This window comes from Peromyscus leucopus, chromosome 20 (assembly GCF_004664715.2).
Source record: "Peromyscus leucopus breed LL Stock chromosome 20, UCI_PerLeu_2.1, whole genome shotgun sequence".
NCBI classification, from domain to species: domain Eukaryota; kingdom Metazoa; phylum Chordata; class Mammalia; order Rodentia; family Cricetidae; genus Peromyscus; species Peromyscus leucopus.
Genome location: NC_051080.1, coordinates 41,809,309 through 41,826,163, shown reverse-complemented (window position 1 = coordinate 41,826,163; position 16,855 = coordinate 41,809,309). Strand labels below are relative to the sequence as shown.

At 46.7% G+C, this 16,855-nt stretch overlaps 1 protein-coding gene across 1 annotated transcript in view; it reads right to left on the bottom strand.

Annotated features, from left to right (window-relative positions):
• Positions 1-8,669: 8,669 nt before the first annotated feature.
• The window catches only part of Laptm4b (lysosomal protein transmembrane 4 beta), a 64,498-nt gene continuing 56,312 nt past the window's right edge, over positions 8,670-16,855 (bottom strand). Inside the window, exon 7 of the mRNA XM_028884459.1 lies at positions 8,670-9,651. Coding sequence (XP_028740292.1) covers positions 9,571-9,651 — 81 coding nt within the window. The 3' untranslated portion in view covers positions 8,670-9,570. The remainder of the gene's footprint in view (positions 9,652-16,855) is intronic.

Genomic DNA, 16,855 nt, shown 5'->3' with positions numbered 1-16,855 from the left:
TGAGGGGGCACAGTGGTGTGCACCTTTAGTCCCAGACTTGGGAGGCAGAGGCAGGTGGATCTTTGAGTTCCAGGACAGTCAGGTCTACACAGAGTGACTTCCAGGACAGTCAGGGCTACACAGAGAGACCCTATTTCAAAAAATAAAAACAAACAAAAGAAGCAAGTCATGGAGAAATGTAGTAATTAGCATTCCTGCATGGTCCCTTCGTCAGTTCCTACTCCAGATTCCGGTCTTGGATCCCTCAATGGACTGTGACCCAGGTTATGGAGGTCAAGCAAATCCTTTCCTCCTGAAGCTGCTTTTGATCAGTGTTTTGTCCCAGCATAGAAGGCAAAACCAGCACAGGGTCTATTGGGATCGCAGGGGCTTGTCATTTTACACAGACCTCGAACTCATGAGGGCCTCAAATGTACACTTTTTAAAAAGATTTTTGTGTGTATGTGTTGCCTGTGAAAGAAACAAAGAAAAAGGAAGAGAAAGGACATGGCTGCTCCGAGGTATGATGGAGGAGAAGGTTTATTATAGAGCAGAGTCAGAGGCAGGGATTCCTGGGAAATTCAGATATCCAGAGTGGACATGACTGGGCTGAGCTGGGCCATGTGGGGAGACGGGGCGGGGAAGGGAGAGGGGAGAGTGGGGGGCCAGGTGGAGCAGCCCGGAGGCCAAGGGTCCAAAAAGGAAATGTCTGAATTAAATAAAGAAGAGTCTCTGGGTGAAGGGTGGCCCAACCCCTGGGCTGGAGAGTTTGGGGTAAAGTGTGGGATGCTGGGAGAACCTGGCAGCCAGGTCTGCTTTGATATGTTAAATAAGTATCTCAGCTGCTTGTCCCAGGTTTGAAACTTGGCACCACATGCATGCCTAGTGCCCTTGAAGATCAGAAGAGGACATTAGATCCCCTGAGACTGGAGTTATGGGTGTTTGTGAGCCACCATGTGGTTACTGGGAATCAAACCTAGGTCCTCTGCAAGAGCAGCCAGTGCTCTTAATTGCTGAGCCGTCTCTCCACCCCCCCTCCTTTTTTTTTTTTTTTAGACAGTGTCTCCATATTGCTGACCTGGAATTTACTATGTAAACCTCAAACTCATAGCTATCTGCCTTCCTCTCCCTCGGCTGAGATTAAAGTCCTGTACAACCACACCCAGTGTGAAAGATTTCTGAATAAACACATCCACCACCTTAGAAAGACAAGATGATAGGGTCAAGGTAAAATAACATAACAAGTGAAAACCTTGTTGAAGAAAACAAAACACATTCCGAAGAGAATTCAGATTTTGTTTGGTGTGTTTGGTGTGTGTGTGTGTGTGTGTGTGTGTGTGTGTGTGTGTGTGTGTGGTGGCAGGTGTTTAGTGTGTGGTTATGCATGGAGGCCAGACGACAGCCCTGGGTGTTATTCCTCAGGTGCTGATTGCCTTGGTGTTTGAGACAGGGTCTCTCCTTGACTGGAGCTCACTGAGACAGGGTCTCTCCTTGACTGGAACTCACTGAGACAAAGTCTCTCATTGACCGGGGACTCACTGCTTAGGCTAGTGTAGATGAAATTCTAAACGGTCTTAGTAAATAAGAAACGCAGAGCCAAATACAGAGTTAAAGCCTAAGAGATCAGAGCAGTAGCAAAGCCCAAGACCACCTTTAGCTGCCGTCTCTTCCCCTGAGAGAGAAATCTTCTCCTGTGTGACCTTTATTGCCTTTCTGTTCTACCTTCTCATTGGTTCTAACCCCAACCACATGACTTCCTCGTCACTGCCTGTCTATACAGACCTCCAGGTCTTTATGGTTGGTACTGGGATTAAAGGTTAGGGTCACCACTTGGCTGTGTCCTTGACTACGCAGACTCTGCCTGCCATGTGATTGGATTAAGGGCATGTGCCACCACCGCCAGACTTCTGCTAAATGGCTTCCTCTCAGCTCTGATTCCCAGGCAACTTTATTTATTAGCATACAAATAAAATCACATTTCAGCACAAATAAAATATCGCCATAGGCTAGACTGGCCAGCCTGCTCCAGGGATCCACTGTCTCCTGCTTCCCCAGTGCTGGCAATACAAGCTTATGTCCCATGCCTGGTTTTTGTTGTCGTTGATGTAGGTTTTGAGACTCTGACTCAGTTCCTCATGCTTGCAAGACAGGCACTTTGCCAACTGAATATGCCCAGCCTATGGATTCCAATGTGTTTTGGGGCGTTTTTAAGGAGTGAATTTTAATTTTTAATTATGTCTATATGTATGTATGTGAGTGTGGGTTTGTGCATGAGTGCCGTGTCCAGAGGCCAGAAGAGGGCATTGGATCCTTGAAGCTGAAGCTATGGATAGCTCTGAGCTCCACAGCATGGGTACCGGAAACTAAATTCTGGTCCTCCTCAGGAAGAGTATGAAATCGTAAGCTCTGAGCCATCTCTCCAGCTCCCATGGATTCAGATATTTTCATGTAGTCTTGAACTAACACCCAGGTCCTGAAGACGAAGGCAAGGTTTTTACTTCTTTACAAAACTTGCCCTATGCCATGCTTGGGGCGGGGGGGGGGGGGGGGGGGGGGGGGACACTTCTCAGCATTAACCTGGAGTTTGTGGTATTTGTGGAAACAAAGAATAGAATGAGACAAAAGGGTGCAGAGGAGTCTTTAAGCATGGGACCTCGTATGTACAGAAGCATCACTTGGAAACAGATTGCTGTCTTTTCATCTAAAACCTACAAAGAACTGGCATGAAGTGGTCCACACCTATCTTCTCTCAAACACATTACTTGAGTCTGCACTGGCTGCCTGATGCTAAAATCAGGTTGTGAGGTACTTGGGTATATCCACCTACCTGTCCTATAAGACACTCCCTCCCCAGCACTGGTAGAGCTCAGTAAGGAGATACTGAGCTGAAATGTGATTTTATTTGTATGCTAATAAATAAAATTGCCTGGGGATCAGAGCTAAGAGGAAGCCATTTAGCAGAAGTCTGGCGGTGGTGGCACATGCCCTTAATCTAATCACATGGCAGGCAGAGTCTGCGTAGTCAAGGACACAGCCAAGTGGTGACCCTAACCTTTAATCCCAGTACCAACCATAGAGACCTGGAGGTCTGTATAGACAGGCAGAGACGAGGAAGTCATGTGGTTATTCTCAGTAAGGAGAATAACAAAATAGCAGATGTGAGGACTTCCCCACATCCTACTTGCCCATGGAAGCCAACTGTGACATGGCTAGCACCAGAGTCCGACAGAAGAAGAAACACTACAAAGAGTTAATGGGAAGAATAATGTGATAGCCTGCTGAGAGCCACACGTACATCACTAGATGGGAAAAACATCTGCAGTGCAGTAAAATGAACAGTTTCATTGATAATGAAATGTCCAAGAAGCAATGGAAGAAGATACAATAACCAAATTCTGGAACAGTTGAAAGGGGTTTTGTTTTTTTAAAAAAAAGATTTATTTCATGTGCATGAGTGTTTTGCCTGCATATATGTGTACACACACACACACACACACACACACACACACACACACACACACACACCCCATATGCATGCCTGGTACCTTCAGAGACCAGAAGAGGGTGTGTTGGGTCTCCTGAAACTGAAGTTAGATGTTTTGAGCCACCATGTGGATGCAACAGAACTCCAGTCTTCTGTAAGAGCAGCCAGTGCTCTTAACTGCTGGACTCTCTCCAGCCCCAGTCAAGTTAGTTGAGTTTTTGTGCTTGTTTGTTTGTTCTTACAGCAAACCTTCTACAAGCGCTCACTCAGCCTTCCTGATCAGGCTTAGTGAGGTGAGGAGGTACCAAGCAATACTGCTTCACAGGGGCAGAAAGCTTTCCAGGACAAAGTTTAAATATAATGTAATATACCCATAGGCTAAAGGACAAAGCCCACACAATCTTCTCTACAGAAGCAGAAAGCATACCTAACAAAAACCATCACCCCAAGAAACAAACACCCCACAGAGGAGAAATAGAAAGGAACTTCTTTAGTCTAATAGAGGTTGTCCTCAAAATGCAAGGATTCGGGATACTAGATCAATGATCCAAAACAGTGCTAGGTATTGAACTCAGGACCTTGTGAACTACGCCAATGCTCTACCCTAGATCATCTGCACAAGAACACAGGGACTTGACATGAAGAAATTCCCATCACCGCCTTTTGGAATCCTATGGGGTATTCATAAAGTACACTATAAAGTCTCCCGGGACTTCACTTTGAATCTGAAGTGCCAGGAAGTGTGTAAACATGTATTTGAGCTGCATGTTCTATTCAGAACTCCGTGCTGAACACCTAAGGTCTCAGGGTTTAGATTTGGTCACTTACTGCTACAATAATACCGTGGCAGGAAAAGGGAGGAAACCTGAAGGAAAAGAACGCTCATCTAGAAGTTTTCCGTTCAGAGATGCACAAATGAAGTTCAGACAAAAGGGGCATGATCACAGGAACAGTAAGGCTGGGTTTTTGTTTTTTGATCTCAGATTTAAGCAGAGTATTAGCTAGGCTCTAACCTTAGCAATCCTTTGATCGTTCTTCAAAGATCAATTCTTTAGTGACTGGGTTGATGTTCTTTCCCTTTAACCTTTGATTCTCTTCTAGAGGTCAACACACACAGGGCAGACATTTCTCCAGCTGTGACTTTGGTGGGTCTGCCTGAGGGACCCTTCGCTTAGAATGCTCCATAGGATGCGCATCATCCCCCCCCATTTCCCCCCTGCAGTGGGCTCCTCTGTGAGAACTTTTCTCTGTGGGATTCAAGCTCGCTGAATCTGTGCTGATTACTGGGGGTGGGATTACAGCTGGCTTTAATTTTTCTCATGTGCTTATTTTCATTCTAGTAAATACTTTTTGAGGACCTTCAATTTGCCAGATGTTTGCCGGGCACTGAGAGAAGGATGAGCATCACACACCCAACTGGGCGACCACAGACAAGAAAATAACCAGAACGTACTGTGTGCTTTGATGGGAACGCTGGGCTTGTTATGGATATCACAGAACAAACACCTCCCAGAACAGTGCTTCTGAAGACTTCCAAAAGGTGAGACCCAACAAATGAGTCATTGGCTTTTCTGTTTAATTTTACTAAATTCCAGGGCCAACAAGACGGCTCAGAAGGTATCGGTCCTTGTCATCATCACCCAAGTCCAACCCCTAGACCCATATGGTCAAAAGAATTGATTCTCAAAAGTTGTTCTCTGGTCTCCACGAGCATGCCTGTGTTTTAAAGATTTAATTTTTAACTATGGTCATGTGTGTGTGTGTGTGTGTGTTGTGTGTGTGTGTGTGTGAACGTGCAAAGGTATGTGCACATTATTTTGGACCCATGAAGAGGCCAGAGGTGCAGGATCCCCTGGAGCTAGAGTTACAGGCAGCTGTGAGTTGCCTGACCTGGGTGCTGGGACTTGAACTCAGATCCTCTGCCGGATCAGTACACGCGCTTAACCTCTGCGCCATCTCTCCGGCTACACACATAATAAAATTTTCAAATGCAGGCTACACAGAGAAATTGTCTTGAAAAACAGACAAAAAATCTCAAATGCAACAAAATCCATAAATATGCTATGCTCCCTGATGCCCAAGATACTTGATTTTTAATAAATAATGTTGAAGAACACAAACTCCAGCTGGTGTCTGGCTGGAGGTCTTTGATCACCAGGTGCCCCAGAAAGGGATAGTGGGACTCCAGCCTCTTTCTCCTCACATCCTCACCATGAGGGAAGGGTTCTGCCATGCCAGAGTGTGTTGCCTTGCCACAGGCCCAAATGATAATGTGCAGAAAACCCCAAACCAAAGAGCCAAAGCGAACCTTGCCGCAGCTGATGATCTCAGTGACTGTAAGATTGCTGTGCTGAGACAAAAACTATACCTGCTGGTGACTTTCCTGTGAACGCGTGGGTGCACTGGGTGGATAAAGCAAGGGAGTCCACTGTGCTGTTGTAAGCCAAACCCTTAGCCCCAAGGCAGCAGCTGCTCTTGCTGATTGGGGTCCTCTCATGGGTCTAGAGGGCTCAAAGCTTCACGCTGATGTAGCATGTTCGAGGCAGCTAAGCGACAGCTTCTCTCCTGTCTTGGTGCTCTAGTCTGCAGAAGGCAGGCATGGGCTGCTGGGGAGGCGGGTGTAATCTGGCTGACTTCCAAACACCATGAGCCATTTAGCAGAGAACTTGGCCACTGTGCAGAAACACTTTCAGTGAATTCCATGGGTGTGGAGATATCCCTGCAATGTCTCCTTTCCCCTCCCCTTTCAGAACACATACAGGAGCTGCCAAGACCCGTTTCACAGCACAGGCACTATTTTTGGTTGTTGTTAGGGCTGGAGGCAGGGAGCCCTGAAATGGTTTTGCCTATGCTGTTAGTTCTTCGGCAAGGACTGCTCCTTCGGGACCTTGGCAAAGACATCTGCCTTCTCCCCTCCAGAACCTGGGCCTGCTTAGGGCCTGCAGCATGACAATGCAGTATCTGTCAGCTTCCGCACTGGCTCCAAAAACCAACACATTAAAAAAAAAAGGGCAATGTTTTCAGTCTCATTAGCTTTCCTGTACCGTGAAACTTGGTCTGCACAGCAGGACTTCCCCCCTCAAATGTATTTCATTTTTCATATTTCAAATGCAGTATTTCTCCATGGAGAAAGCTACTTTAATGGCAACAGGCTTGAAGACTGTCTACTACTAAGGACTACTGTTACTAAGGGTGGACAGACAAATGAAGTGGGACGAGGTTTGGTTAAGTAAAACTAAGCAAATACTGGAGAGAGCATTTTCTTTAAAAAATAAAAGACAAGAAAGGTGAGTGCTAGTGTTTGTCTTCTTGAGGACTGCAGGTGAGGGCAGGACATGGGTGTGGACACCTCTGGGAAGGTGCTGCAGTCTTTGAGGGAGAGAGAACAGGAGGTGAGACCCATTGGCCTAAGCCTGTCCCTGCCTGCGCTCTGGCAGTCTGAGCGGCTGGTTCTCCTGAAAGCTGTTTCTGAAGTGGACAAACCACCACTCAACACATGGGTTAAATTACTCCTCCCCTGTAGCCTAGCACGGGCCTAAAATTCCCTCCTGCACGGGCTGCTACAAGCACAGCCCCACTTGTGAACTCTGAGAGGCTGAGTTTGAAGTTGAGACCTTAATTAAAGACTTGAAGGTGAAGACGAAAAGGCTGAAGGATTCCCAAGCAGTGATCACAGGACAGGGAGCCATCAGGAACGGCCTCTTCCTGCCGCTGGATATCAGCCTATATTCCTTTCAGCAGCCCCACATACACACCACAGGCAGGTGTGCCTCTCCATTTGACCATGTGTCATTTGCAAAACTTATTAGACATACAGCTGTGGCTTCCTGACGCAGCCTCCATGGGATTCAGTAACTACTAGATATAGGCCTCTCTCAGGCTTGGGATGTCAGCCAGACTCCCTGTAAAGTGAGGGTGAGAGGCATGTAGTTCAGCAATTCTGAGTGACGAAATTCAGGACCTAAACAATAAACAGTTAGTTTGCTGAACCTTGAGTGGTCAGGCGTTCATACAGAGTCAATTGCTGCAGGGAGTTATGTCTTCTGAAGTTGCTTTGTTGCCTGACCTTGGAATTAAGGAATTTGTCCTTGTGCATTCATTCGCAGGGGCAACTAGTCTGCTTTAAATTTGCTGAGGTCTTAAATAAGCTAAATATATAAAAAGCTGTCTTTGTAGCTCAGAACACTTATTTTCCTGTCAGTCTGAGCTATGAAAAAATCCTAGTATTATTTCTATTCATCAAAATTATACAGCTTAAGAAAAAAATCACCTTATTGACCATCCACAGATAAATGTGCCCAAAAAATACAAAACACACCACCAATGGGCTGTGGAAAGAACCCCACGGCTGTTCTTTCTTAGGGAGGAACTGTGGCAGCAGATGAGGTAAATTACACACAAACAAACAGTATCCACAGCCAGTGACCCCACGGTTTTTGCCTAGTGGGGCTCGCCATCAGAGTTTTTCATCTGGTGGGTCGACCTGTTGAATATTAGTTGTCATCTACTGTATATTCTATGGCCTCTGGCAAAAAAAGGCAGCAGGAAACTGAGAAAACTGGTCAAGTTATATCCAGTCAGAAGAAAGTAATCTATGCTGATGTTCAACTCAATCTATTTGTACAGGGCCCAGGATTTGCTGCTCAGAGAATGGTCCCACCCACTTCAATGTAATCAGGACAGACCCCACGGCATGCCCAAAGGCCCTTCTTCCAGTTTCTAAATCCTATCAAGTTGAAAATTAGTGCCAACATCCCATCTTGGAACACAGTAATACTGTAACTGCTTATTGAAAGTGCTTGGTGACCAAGTGTGGTGGGACGTGCCAGTGACCCCAGCACTAGGGAAGTAAAGGTAAAAAGATCATGAGCTGGAGGCCAACACACCCAGGCCACACAGCAAGCCCCCTGCCAAGCTTTTAGAAAGCAAAACCCCATCTATAAAAAAAGGGTGAACTGTGTCGAGTACCACAGACACAAAGATATCACACACACACCACTGCTAGATACCCCAAGTGTGCAAGCACAGGTTAGTGACATTGAATGCTGGGTGTTATGGGTCCCTCACTCGTCTTAGTCCAACCAAAGTGATTTCATCAGCATTTAAGTATTAAAGGCAAATCTGTGTAAAATGGCTGAGCTGTGTGCATCTGTACAGCCCTGAGAGCAGGGAAAGCGGCTGAACACAACCACCAGAGCCAAGGTCGTTTGCTTGGATGCAGACAAACTTTAATTGCCAAGCCTTCATGTACAGCACATTCAGCATGGAAACTGACAGGAGAGCCGCTCACTTTCAGAGACAAACATCATTTCCAATTCAGTTTAGAGCATTCCACATGGGGACGATCTTTCTCATCTTTCTGAAGACCACTTGACATTTTAATAGATGATTAGACATACTTAAAAAACCCAAAGTAGGATTTATCTTGCAAGGAGAGAGGGTGAAACCCTTTTCCATACTTCTAGACAAACACACATGGGCAGTTCTACTTGATACAGCAAGAGATTTGCTGGGGCCAAGTGGGTACTTCAGTGCCAAGCAAGCCAGCCCAGGACAACAGACCCTGGGCAGCAGGTTCCTGCTCTCACTGTTTGGTATTACTCCCCAGTCTTTATTCAGCACAAAGTAAATCCTTGACCAGCAAACTCAGAATATCACTGAATTTTGGGACAGCAGGGAAATTCTTATATCGCATATGTATTAGAGTAATTACTATTTGTGTTAGGGTTTGCTCTATAACTGGAATGGTTTAAGTATTATCTAATTCATTTTATACTTTCAAGAGAGTCAGAAGGAATGGAGAGAAACAGCGTGACTGAGTGCCCAGCAATGGGCCAGGCAGCTACATACCAGCCTCTGGAAAGGCCATCTACAGTTCCAGGAAAGACTAACGGAGCTCATTACACCCCACCCCCACCAAAACCTACAGCTACTCTGCTGCTCTAGCTACAGCATATGTTTCAAACAGAGTCTTCAACTTAACATCTACATTGTAAAACGTTGTAACAACACACAGGCTCAAAGAGCTCGTCTCGGAAGTGACATCACAGAAGGATCGTCCAGGCAGCTCTCGACTCAGTCTGCTGCTCCTCGATCCTCCATCTGGTTCAGGCAGACACGTAAGGTGGGGGTGGCTCCTTGGCAGTGCCAGCCACAGCAGCGGCATCATCGTACGGAGGCAGAAGCACCTGGAAAAGAGAGCCCAGGGTCAGCGTTTAAAGTCGGCGTACGGTCCCTGACCCCAAAGCGAGGCTGTAACTGAACACGCACGCAGTTAAGCCCTTCCTGTGACCAGTACTCACGTCAGCTTCTCACTAAGTGGGTCCATTAAGGAGAGGCTGTGAGACCTTCAAGCAGCACCTGCGAAGGGATTTCTGGGCCCTCTGCTTTTCCTGCCACTTTCTACACATGCCTGCAGAGCCAGAGGGTGCACGTGTAAAGGAATAAGGGGATGGCAATAGTTCTCCCGGGTGTGTGTGCACACGAGGGCAGGCCCTAGGTCGACTATAGAAACCGTACTGACCTCAGGTGACGGTGAGGACCATAACCACACTCAAGTCACATTTTTATCAGCATCTCCTTGAGCAAATTATGTACTCTCGGGTTTTATCTCTAAAACAAAGATCTGAAGACCAAAGGCCTATAAATAAAGTACTTAACACTCTGCTTGGCATGAACCTGTAGAAGCTGGAGAGGAACTAAAGAGTGAGTGTTGACTGACGGCAGGTAACCATTCTGTGCTTACATTTCAAGCATGAAACCAGGACTGCTCAAGGTTATTCACTGTGTGGGAAGAGACAGAATAACACACCAAAAATCATGCTATGTATTTTCTATTGTAGATCCATTTAGACTTCAAGTAGTAAATAGCCACACATGGTACAAAGTGTGCCTGTCCCATAGGCTCCTGGAGGAACACCACTACTAAAACCCCTCCAGTTTCTGCCACATGCCACTCTCCCTGCTCACACACACACTTCCACTCCTCTCTGACTTAACATATGTCACTATAGTTATCTTTTCCACTTGTAACTCCCATAGACTGCAGCCATTACCTCACCCAGGAGTGGGACCCCGCACCCACTGGACAGTGAGTGACTCAGGAGGTATAAATGGCACCCATTCCCCAGGGAGGAAGGTAAGCTGGCCCACTGAGACAGTTGTCTGGATTGTTTTGACTCCACTGAAGTCAGAAGCCACAGTGACGTCGTTAATGAGGGACTGGAGGAATGGGGGATGACCAGAAGGTGTGGCTGGAGCTGCTGAGCGGACAGCAAGCTCTCCTGTTGGAACAGGACAGGGCTCATCTACTGTCACGAGGCAAAGCGATGGTGTGTAAGAGCGCTCTGCTCAGGCGCTTCTGCAGGTTGGCCTCAAGAACGGTGCTGTGGGGTGTTCTGTGTGTCCCGTGGGAGCCCGTTCTCAGGTTCCTCGTGGCTTTACCCAGCAGGTCCACATAGAGGATGATTAGGACCACGGGCCTGAGTGCAGGTGTCTAAGATGGTCTGCACTTGGCTGTGCTGGGGGATGGTCTGTATGGCAAATGTGGTACTCTGATTGGTCAGTAAATAAACCTGATTGGTCGTGGCTAGGTAGGAAGTATAGGCAGGACTAACAGGGAGGAGAAATAAAAGAACAGGAAGGCAGAAGGAGTCACTGCCAGCCGCCACCAGGACAAGCAGCATGTGAAGATGCCAGTAAGCCACGAGCCACGTGGCAAGGTATAGATTTATGGAAATGGATTAATTTAAGCTATAAGAACAGTTAGCAAGAAGCCTGCCACGGCCATACAGTTTGTATGCAATATAAGTCTCTGTGTTTACTTGGTTGGGTCTGAGCGGCTGTGGGACTGGCGGGTGACAAAGATTTGTCCTGACTGTGGGCAAGGCAAGAAAACTCTAGCTACATAGACCCAACCAAGTAAACACAGACTTATATTGCTTACAAACTGTATGGCCATGGCAGGCTTCTTGCTAACTGTTCTTATAGCTTAAATTAATCCATTTCCATAAATCTATACCTTGCCACGTGGCTGGTGGCTTACCGGCATCTTCACATGCTGCTGGTCATGGCAGCAGCTGGCAGTGTCTCTGACCCTCATCCTTCCGCTTCCCAGAATCCTCCTCTCTCCTTGTCCCACCTACTTCCTGCCTGGCCACTGGCCAATCAGTGTTTTATTTATTGACCAATCAGAGCAATTTGACATACAGACCATCCCACAGCAGGTCTGAGCGGCTGTGGGACTGGCGGGTGACAGAGATTTGTCCTGACTGTGGGCAAGGCAGGAAAACTCTAGCTACAAAGCGGTTATGTTCAGAGGACGCCCTGACACACCAGGTGCCAGGGCTGCCGGCCTCCTCCCCACGCGGAGACACTGCCAACAAGACCTGGACACGCTGCAGGGCCTGCAAGAACCAGACCACCTTCCTCCATACCGTGCTTCTGACTGGCATGGCTCACAGGCAAGCAAACGACAGAGAGCTGGCACCACCCAGACTAACGGCAACCATGGAGCTACAATGCAGCAAGGTTCCGGACACCACATCCCAGAAGTGGCTGTTCCTGTTTTTACGGGGGAGGGAGGCAGTTAACGCCCCGTGTCCTAAATACTTCACAAATTGGGCAAAGGACAGAAGCACCTGAGATGCACTCAGGCCTGCAGGGCTCCCCACAAAGGAACCAGCTATTCTGACAAATCTGTATGCTGAGGGGCACTCACACCTGCAACACAAACCCAGTAACACACTGTGCTGCGGGCTGAGAAACATATGACTTAGGAGGCAGAGCAGGCAAAACACGAAAGGATGACCAAGAACAGGGGTACCAATGCAGACTGGGTATCAAGAAAAGCGCCCCCCCCCAAAAAAAAAAAGGCCAGAGGGCGGTGACTGGACAGTAGAGAGAACACTCTTTCTCATGAAAAGCTGAGTGTACACTTGGGGTAGGGAGAAAGGAGCAGCTCTGGGAAGAGCTCGGGGCTGGCCACTGCCCACTTAGGGGGGGATGCAGCTGGGAAGACAGGTGAGGCTCCATAGGTGTGGCTGCGGCCTGGGCCAGCACATGCACGTGCGCTTACATCAACCAGGACAACCTATGGCCGTGGAAACCGTGAACGGCACCGTGGAATGATGGTTTGGCATTATCCTCCACAGCCTCACTGAAGGATTAACTGACCCGTACCCACCACTGTCTTGGGAGAGGTCTTACGGGGGGAGGGGGGAGCACATCCTGGGGCAGTTCACACATCCAGCTTTGTTTCTTTTTTGTTCTTTTCCTTTCTTACAAAAGGAAACATTCAAGCCAAATTTCTCCAAAATGCTCACAAATTGAACACAACATTTCCTTTCCGGGGAGGCACAATCATGTTCTGTCAAAATAAAACTTTCACACTTTGGTATTTCACTGTGACTCAGTACTCTGAAATACTCTACTGACTTCCACTTCTAATCGGAAGCCAAGCCGCCTGAATAATCTCCCTCACTGGCGCTAGTGACAGACACGGTTTCGCTGGCCCATGTTGGCTGTGAAATATTCTTGACGTGATGTCTCTTGCTTTTGAAAGTCCGCTAGATGCACTAGTTTAAATTCTCAGAGGCTCCACATCATCTCACCTAAATGATGGTGAAAACCTGGTCCTGACTGCAAGGCAGGATGGTGAGGTGAGGACCACCATTCTGTTTCTACTGTGGTCTGTTAACACTGAGGATGCAGCCACACTCCTTTTCTACAAGGTAGATGAAGTACTTGGACATCGAGAGAAATAATTCTAATATGATTAACTCAAAATTTGCCAACTAGGATGCCATGACATAATTTTTTAAAAACGTGATTATTTTGACATCTTTATCACTTGGCATTTAAATGATTTTTTAGAAAATTAACCATTCACAATGAACCATCCAAAAAGGCCAAGCACACCAAGAACGTATCCTACTTCAATGTACACTTGATGCTGGCAATCAGAAGCTAATGGCCGAGCGAGAAGGGGCAAGCACACACAACTGTGGGCCACTTTATATGAGGTCCAACACGAGTTTCCCACACACCCTTTTTCTCTCCACACCCCCTCTCCTGGGGGCAGCTGGCTCAGTGGGTAAGTGCTTGCCGAGGAAGACACCCAATGCCAACCTCTCGCCTGTACATGTGCTCACACATAACACTCACTATACATATAATAAATAAAATCTGGAAAACAAATTCACTTCAGTTAATAAATGATGAAATGTCTGGGGAAAGAGCTACAGCCGTGCTTCATGCAGCAGTGAGGCTACATTCCAAGAAATATACCATCAGGTAATTCCATCAGATGTGAACATCCTGGAGGGTATTTATGTAACAACTAAGATGGCTACGTTATCACCCAAGCAATACAGTGATGGGACCACCATGTAACATGCATACTGTTGTAGACAGAAACATTGTTGACTAACATCCACCTATTCTGGTAAAACTAGACAATGTTTAAGCACCAGAGTTAGGGCTGGACATGAACCATATATTTGAATTTGGCCAGTATAAATTTATCTATAATTCTGTAGTTGCAGGGTAATGTATATAAACTACACATGACTTCAGACAGTCTCAAAAGAATATCACAAAATGTTAAAATAGAGACTAATTATCAACCAGACACAACCAAACTACCTAAGAGTCAATGAGAGACTGGCCAGATCATACTGGCCTATAGGCATTTCTGAGGGGTATTGTCTTAACTGTTAACCGATAGAGCTCCATGCTTTTTCCTAGGTAGCTTGACCAGGTAAGTAGTGCATTTGCCTGAGTTTCTGCAGCCGACTGAAGAACAAGCCTCACCTGCCAGAAAAGGGACTTTCAACATTTGGATGGACAATGGGGACTGAGCATGGGCAGTCTATACACTAAGCAAAGCAACTGGAAAGTGGCATGCTATTTGATGTTGTTAGTTCTGAGGTAACAGGTTTTCACAGGAAAGATCCCCAAATCCTGTGGAACCCAAGCTTCACACGATAACACAGCCTAGAAGCACCTAAAACGCGCGAGGAACTCGAGTGAGCACGTCATGAGGTCCCCTTAAGAAACAAGCACACACACTGGGGAGATGAGTGCCTTTCTCATTCGGTACCACTCCCGTCTGGGCCTCATGAAGCCCAACGTCTGGCTCATACCCACTGATTCCCATGCCTCCTGGGCACAGCTACACAGCCAGTTGGGGACAGCTGAGGATACACAGACTGTCCCTGAATACCACCTCCCCACACTCCAAAACAGTGTTACTGCAAATGAGCATGCCTGCATGACAGGTAGCTAACCACTGAGCCATCTCCCCAGCTCTTTCTTCCTGTACACAGAAAAACCGAACCCTTTTGCAGAATGTACTCACAACACAGAATTCATACTTCAGATCTTTCAGATTGGTTCCAAAAGCTCCCACAGGTAAAAGGCAAAGGCTAGAAACTCCAAAATAACATGGCAACCTGAACCGAGAATAAAAATGGTTCCATGCACTTGCATATTGAGAAAAGAGGAGGGCACTGTGAGCTAATACCACAGTAACCCTGTGGGAGACAGCTCAGCCGTTCTTTCCCAGCCAGAAGATGCTATACCCACTACTGCACACATCTCCCTCCCAGGTCCTACATCATTCTAGGGCTCCAGTCTCACCTGGGCTCAAGCTGCAGTCACAGTTTCAGGCAGGAAATGGAGAGCTGCCCAGCACCTCAAGCCTCCACATTATCTGTTCCCAGCTTCCCCACCTTACGCTAATGGGAAGGGAGAAATATCTCTGTAACATCCACCCCCAAACCCCGTAGTTTAATTTTCTGTTACAGCCTAACCCGTCTGCCAGCTTTATTTCCTCAGGACCACAGCACACATTCCTATATTGCACTTTGAAATATCATAAACCTTTCTTTTGTTATTATACTGCCTATGGTAATTTTAAGGATAATAAAAGTATTTTGCCTCTGTGGATACACCCTTATTTAACCAAACCATCCTCAGGTTATTAGGTAATGAAGCTGGAATGTTTTTGTTATTAAAAACAACGCTGCATTACAATGATGTATAAAAACGTCACAATGAAACTTATTATCTGAACATGCACAAATAAATAAGAAGCAACCTTTAGTGTTAGCAACCAGAAAACTAACTGTGACTCCCTTCCACATGTGCTGTAGGGCTGAGAAGAGCACTTGGTACAGTGCCTGGCAGACAGCAACCTCCACATGCCCGATGAAGTGACTCCAGAGCAAGGAGGTGTAACACAGAAGAGCTCACAGCTGACCACACGTGCGTGTGGCACCAAAGGCCCCGGACCAGGCGACTCTGAAGCTGCTGTCCCGGCTTTTCAGTAAGTGGTTTAAAGTTACAGTCACACATAGAAGAGATCCTAAGGATCCTGTCACTCACTCCCATAACCACCGACTCTCATTTCCCCCCTGCTGCTTCCCTAGAGCAGACCTGCCCCTCTATTCTGGAATTCACCTCCCAGCTGCACCCTTAGCTCAGCTCAGAGTTACCAGGTTCACACCAACTTCTCACAACGGTGAGGGGTAGAGGTAGGGACTAAACATCTTGCACAAACTATTTAGAGGAGAAAAGAACCACTTTAAAAAGTCACTGGAAATAAGACCTCCCTTTTACATCAGAGAATTTCACAGACCAGAGATTTCAAAACCAACAAATTATAGGACATGGTTTTAAACCTCTAAACCCAGTGAAGTTTTCACTCCTCTAGTCCCACATGTGAAGACTCTTGCTGCTTCCCAGGCCCTCTGGGTCATTTAAACAGATGTCCTTGAATCTGGCTAAAACACATCTGAAGCTTGTCCACTTGTCCAGCCAATTAGTTATGACTTTTCTGTAGAACGTACAAGATGAAGACTTGTTTATGTTTTATGCTGCTGACCGTCTAGTTCTTGAGGATGAATGAACCTCAAGTCCAACTAAAGATCTTTCTTGTTGCCAATTTGATCATCCACCCCCTCTTTCCTCCCTCTATGGTTGAGAAAAATGCATAGAACCTGGTCAGGAACTTGCCTGTCACATGTCTAATTTATACTAAGAAAACCAGATTAGTAACTGGAGGAAAGGAGAAGGGGAGGAGAGGAGAGGGGGAGGGGAGGGGAAGAGAAAAGCCGAGGGAACTGTGCACCACTGCTGAGAGCCACGGGGCCGCCACATTGTCACCCCCACGGCTAAGCTGTTCAGAGTATTCTGGTGGCCAATGGTTGGCCTTCACTGACCTTCAGTATGTTAGAGAATCTATTGGGAAATGGTCTGCCCTTCACAGAAGCTTTTACTTTTAAGTGTATTTTTAAAGCAGATTCAAGAGAAAGCCTCATAGAGTAAAATACTTTCGGAAGTGTAAACTCGCAGGAGGTAATCTGAGTCAATCGGCACAGCATAACCAAC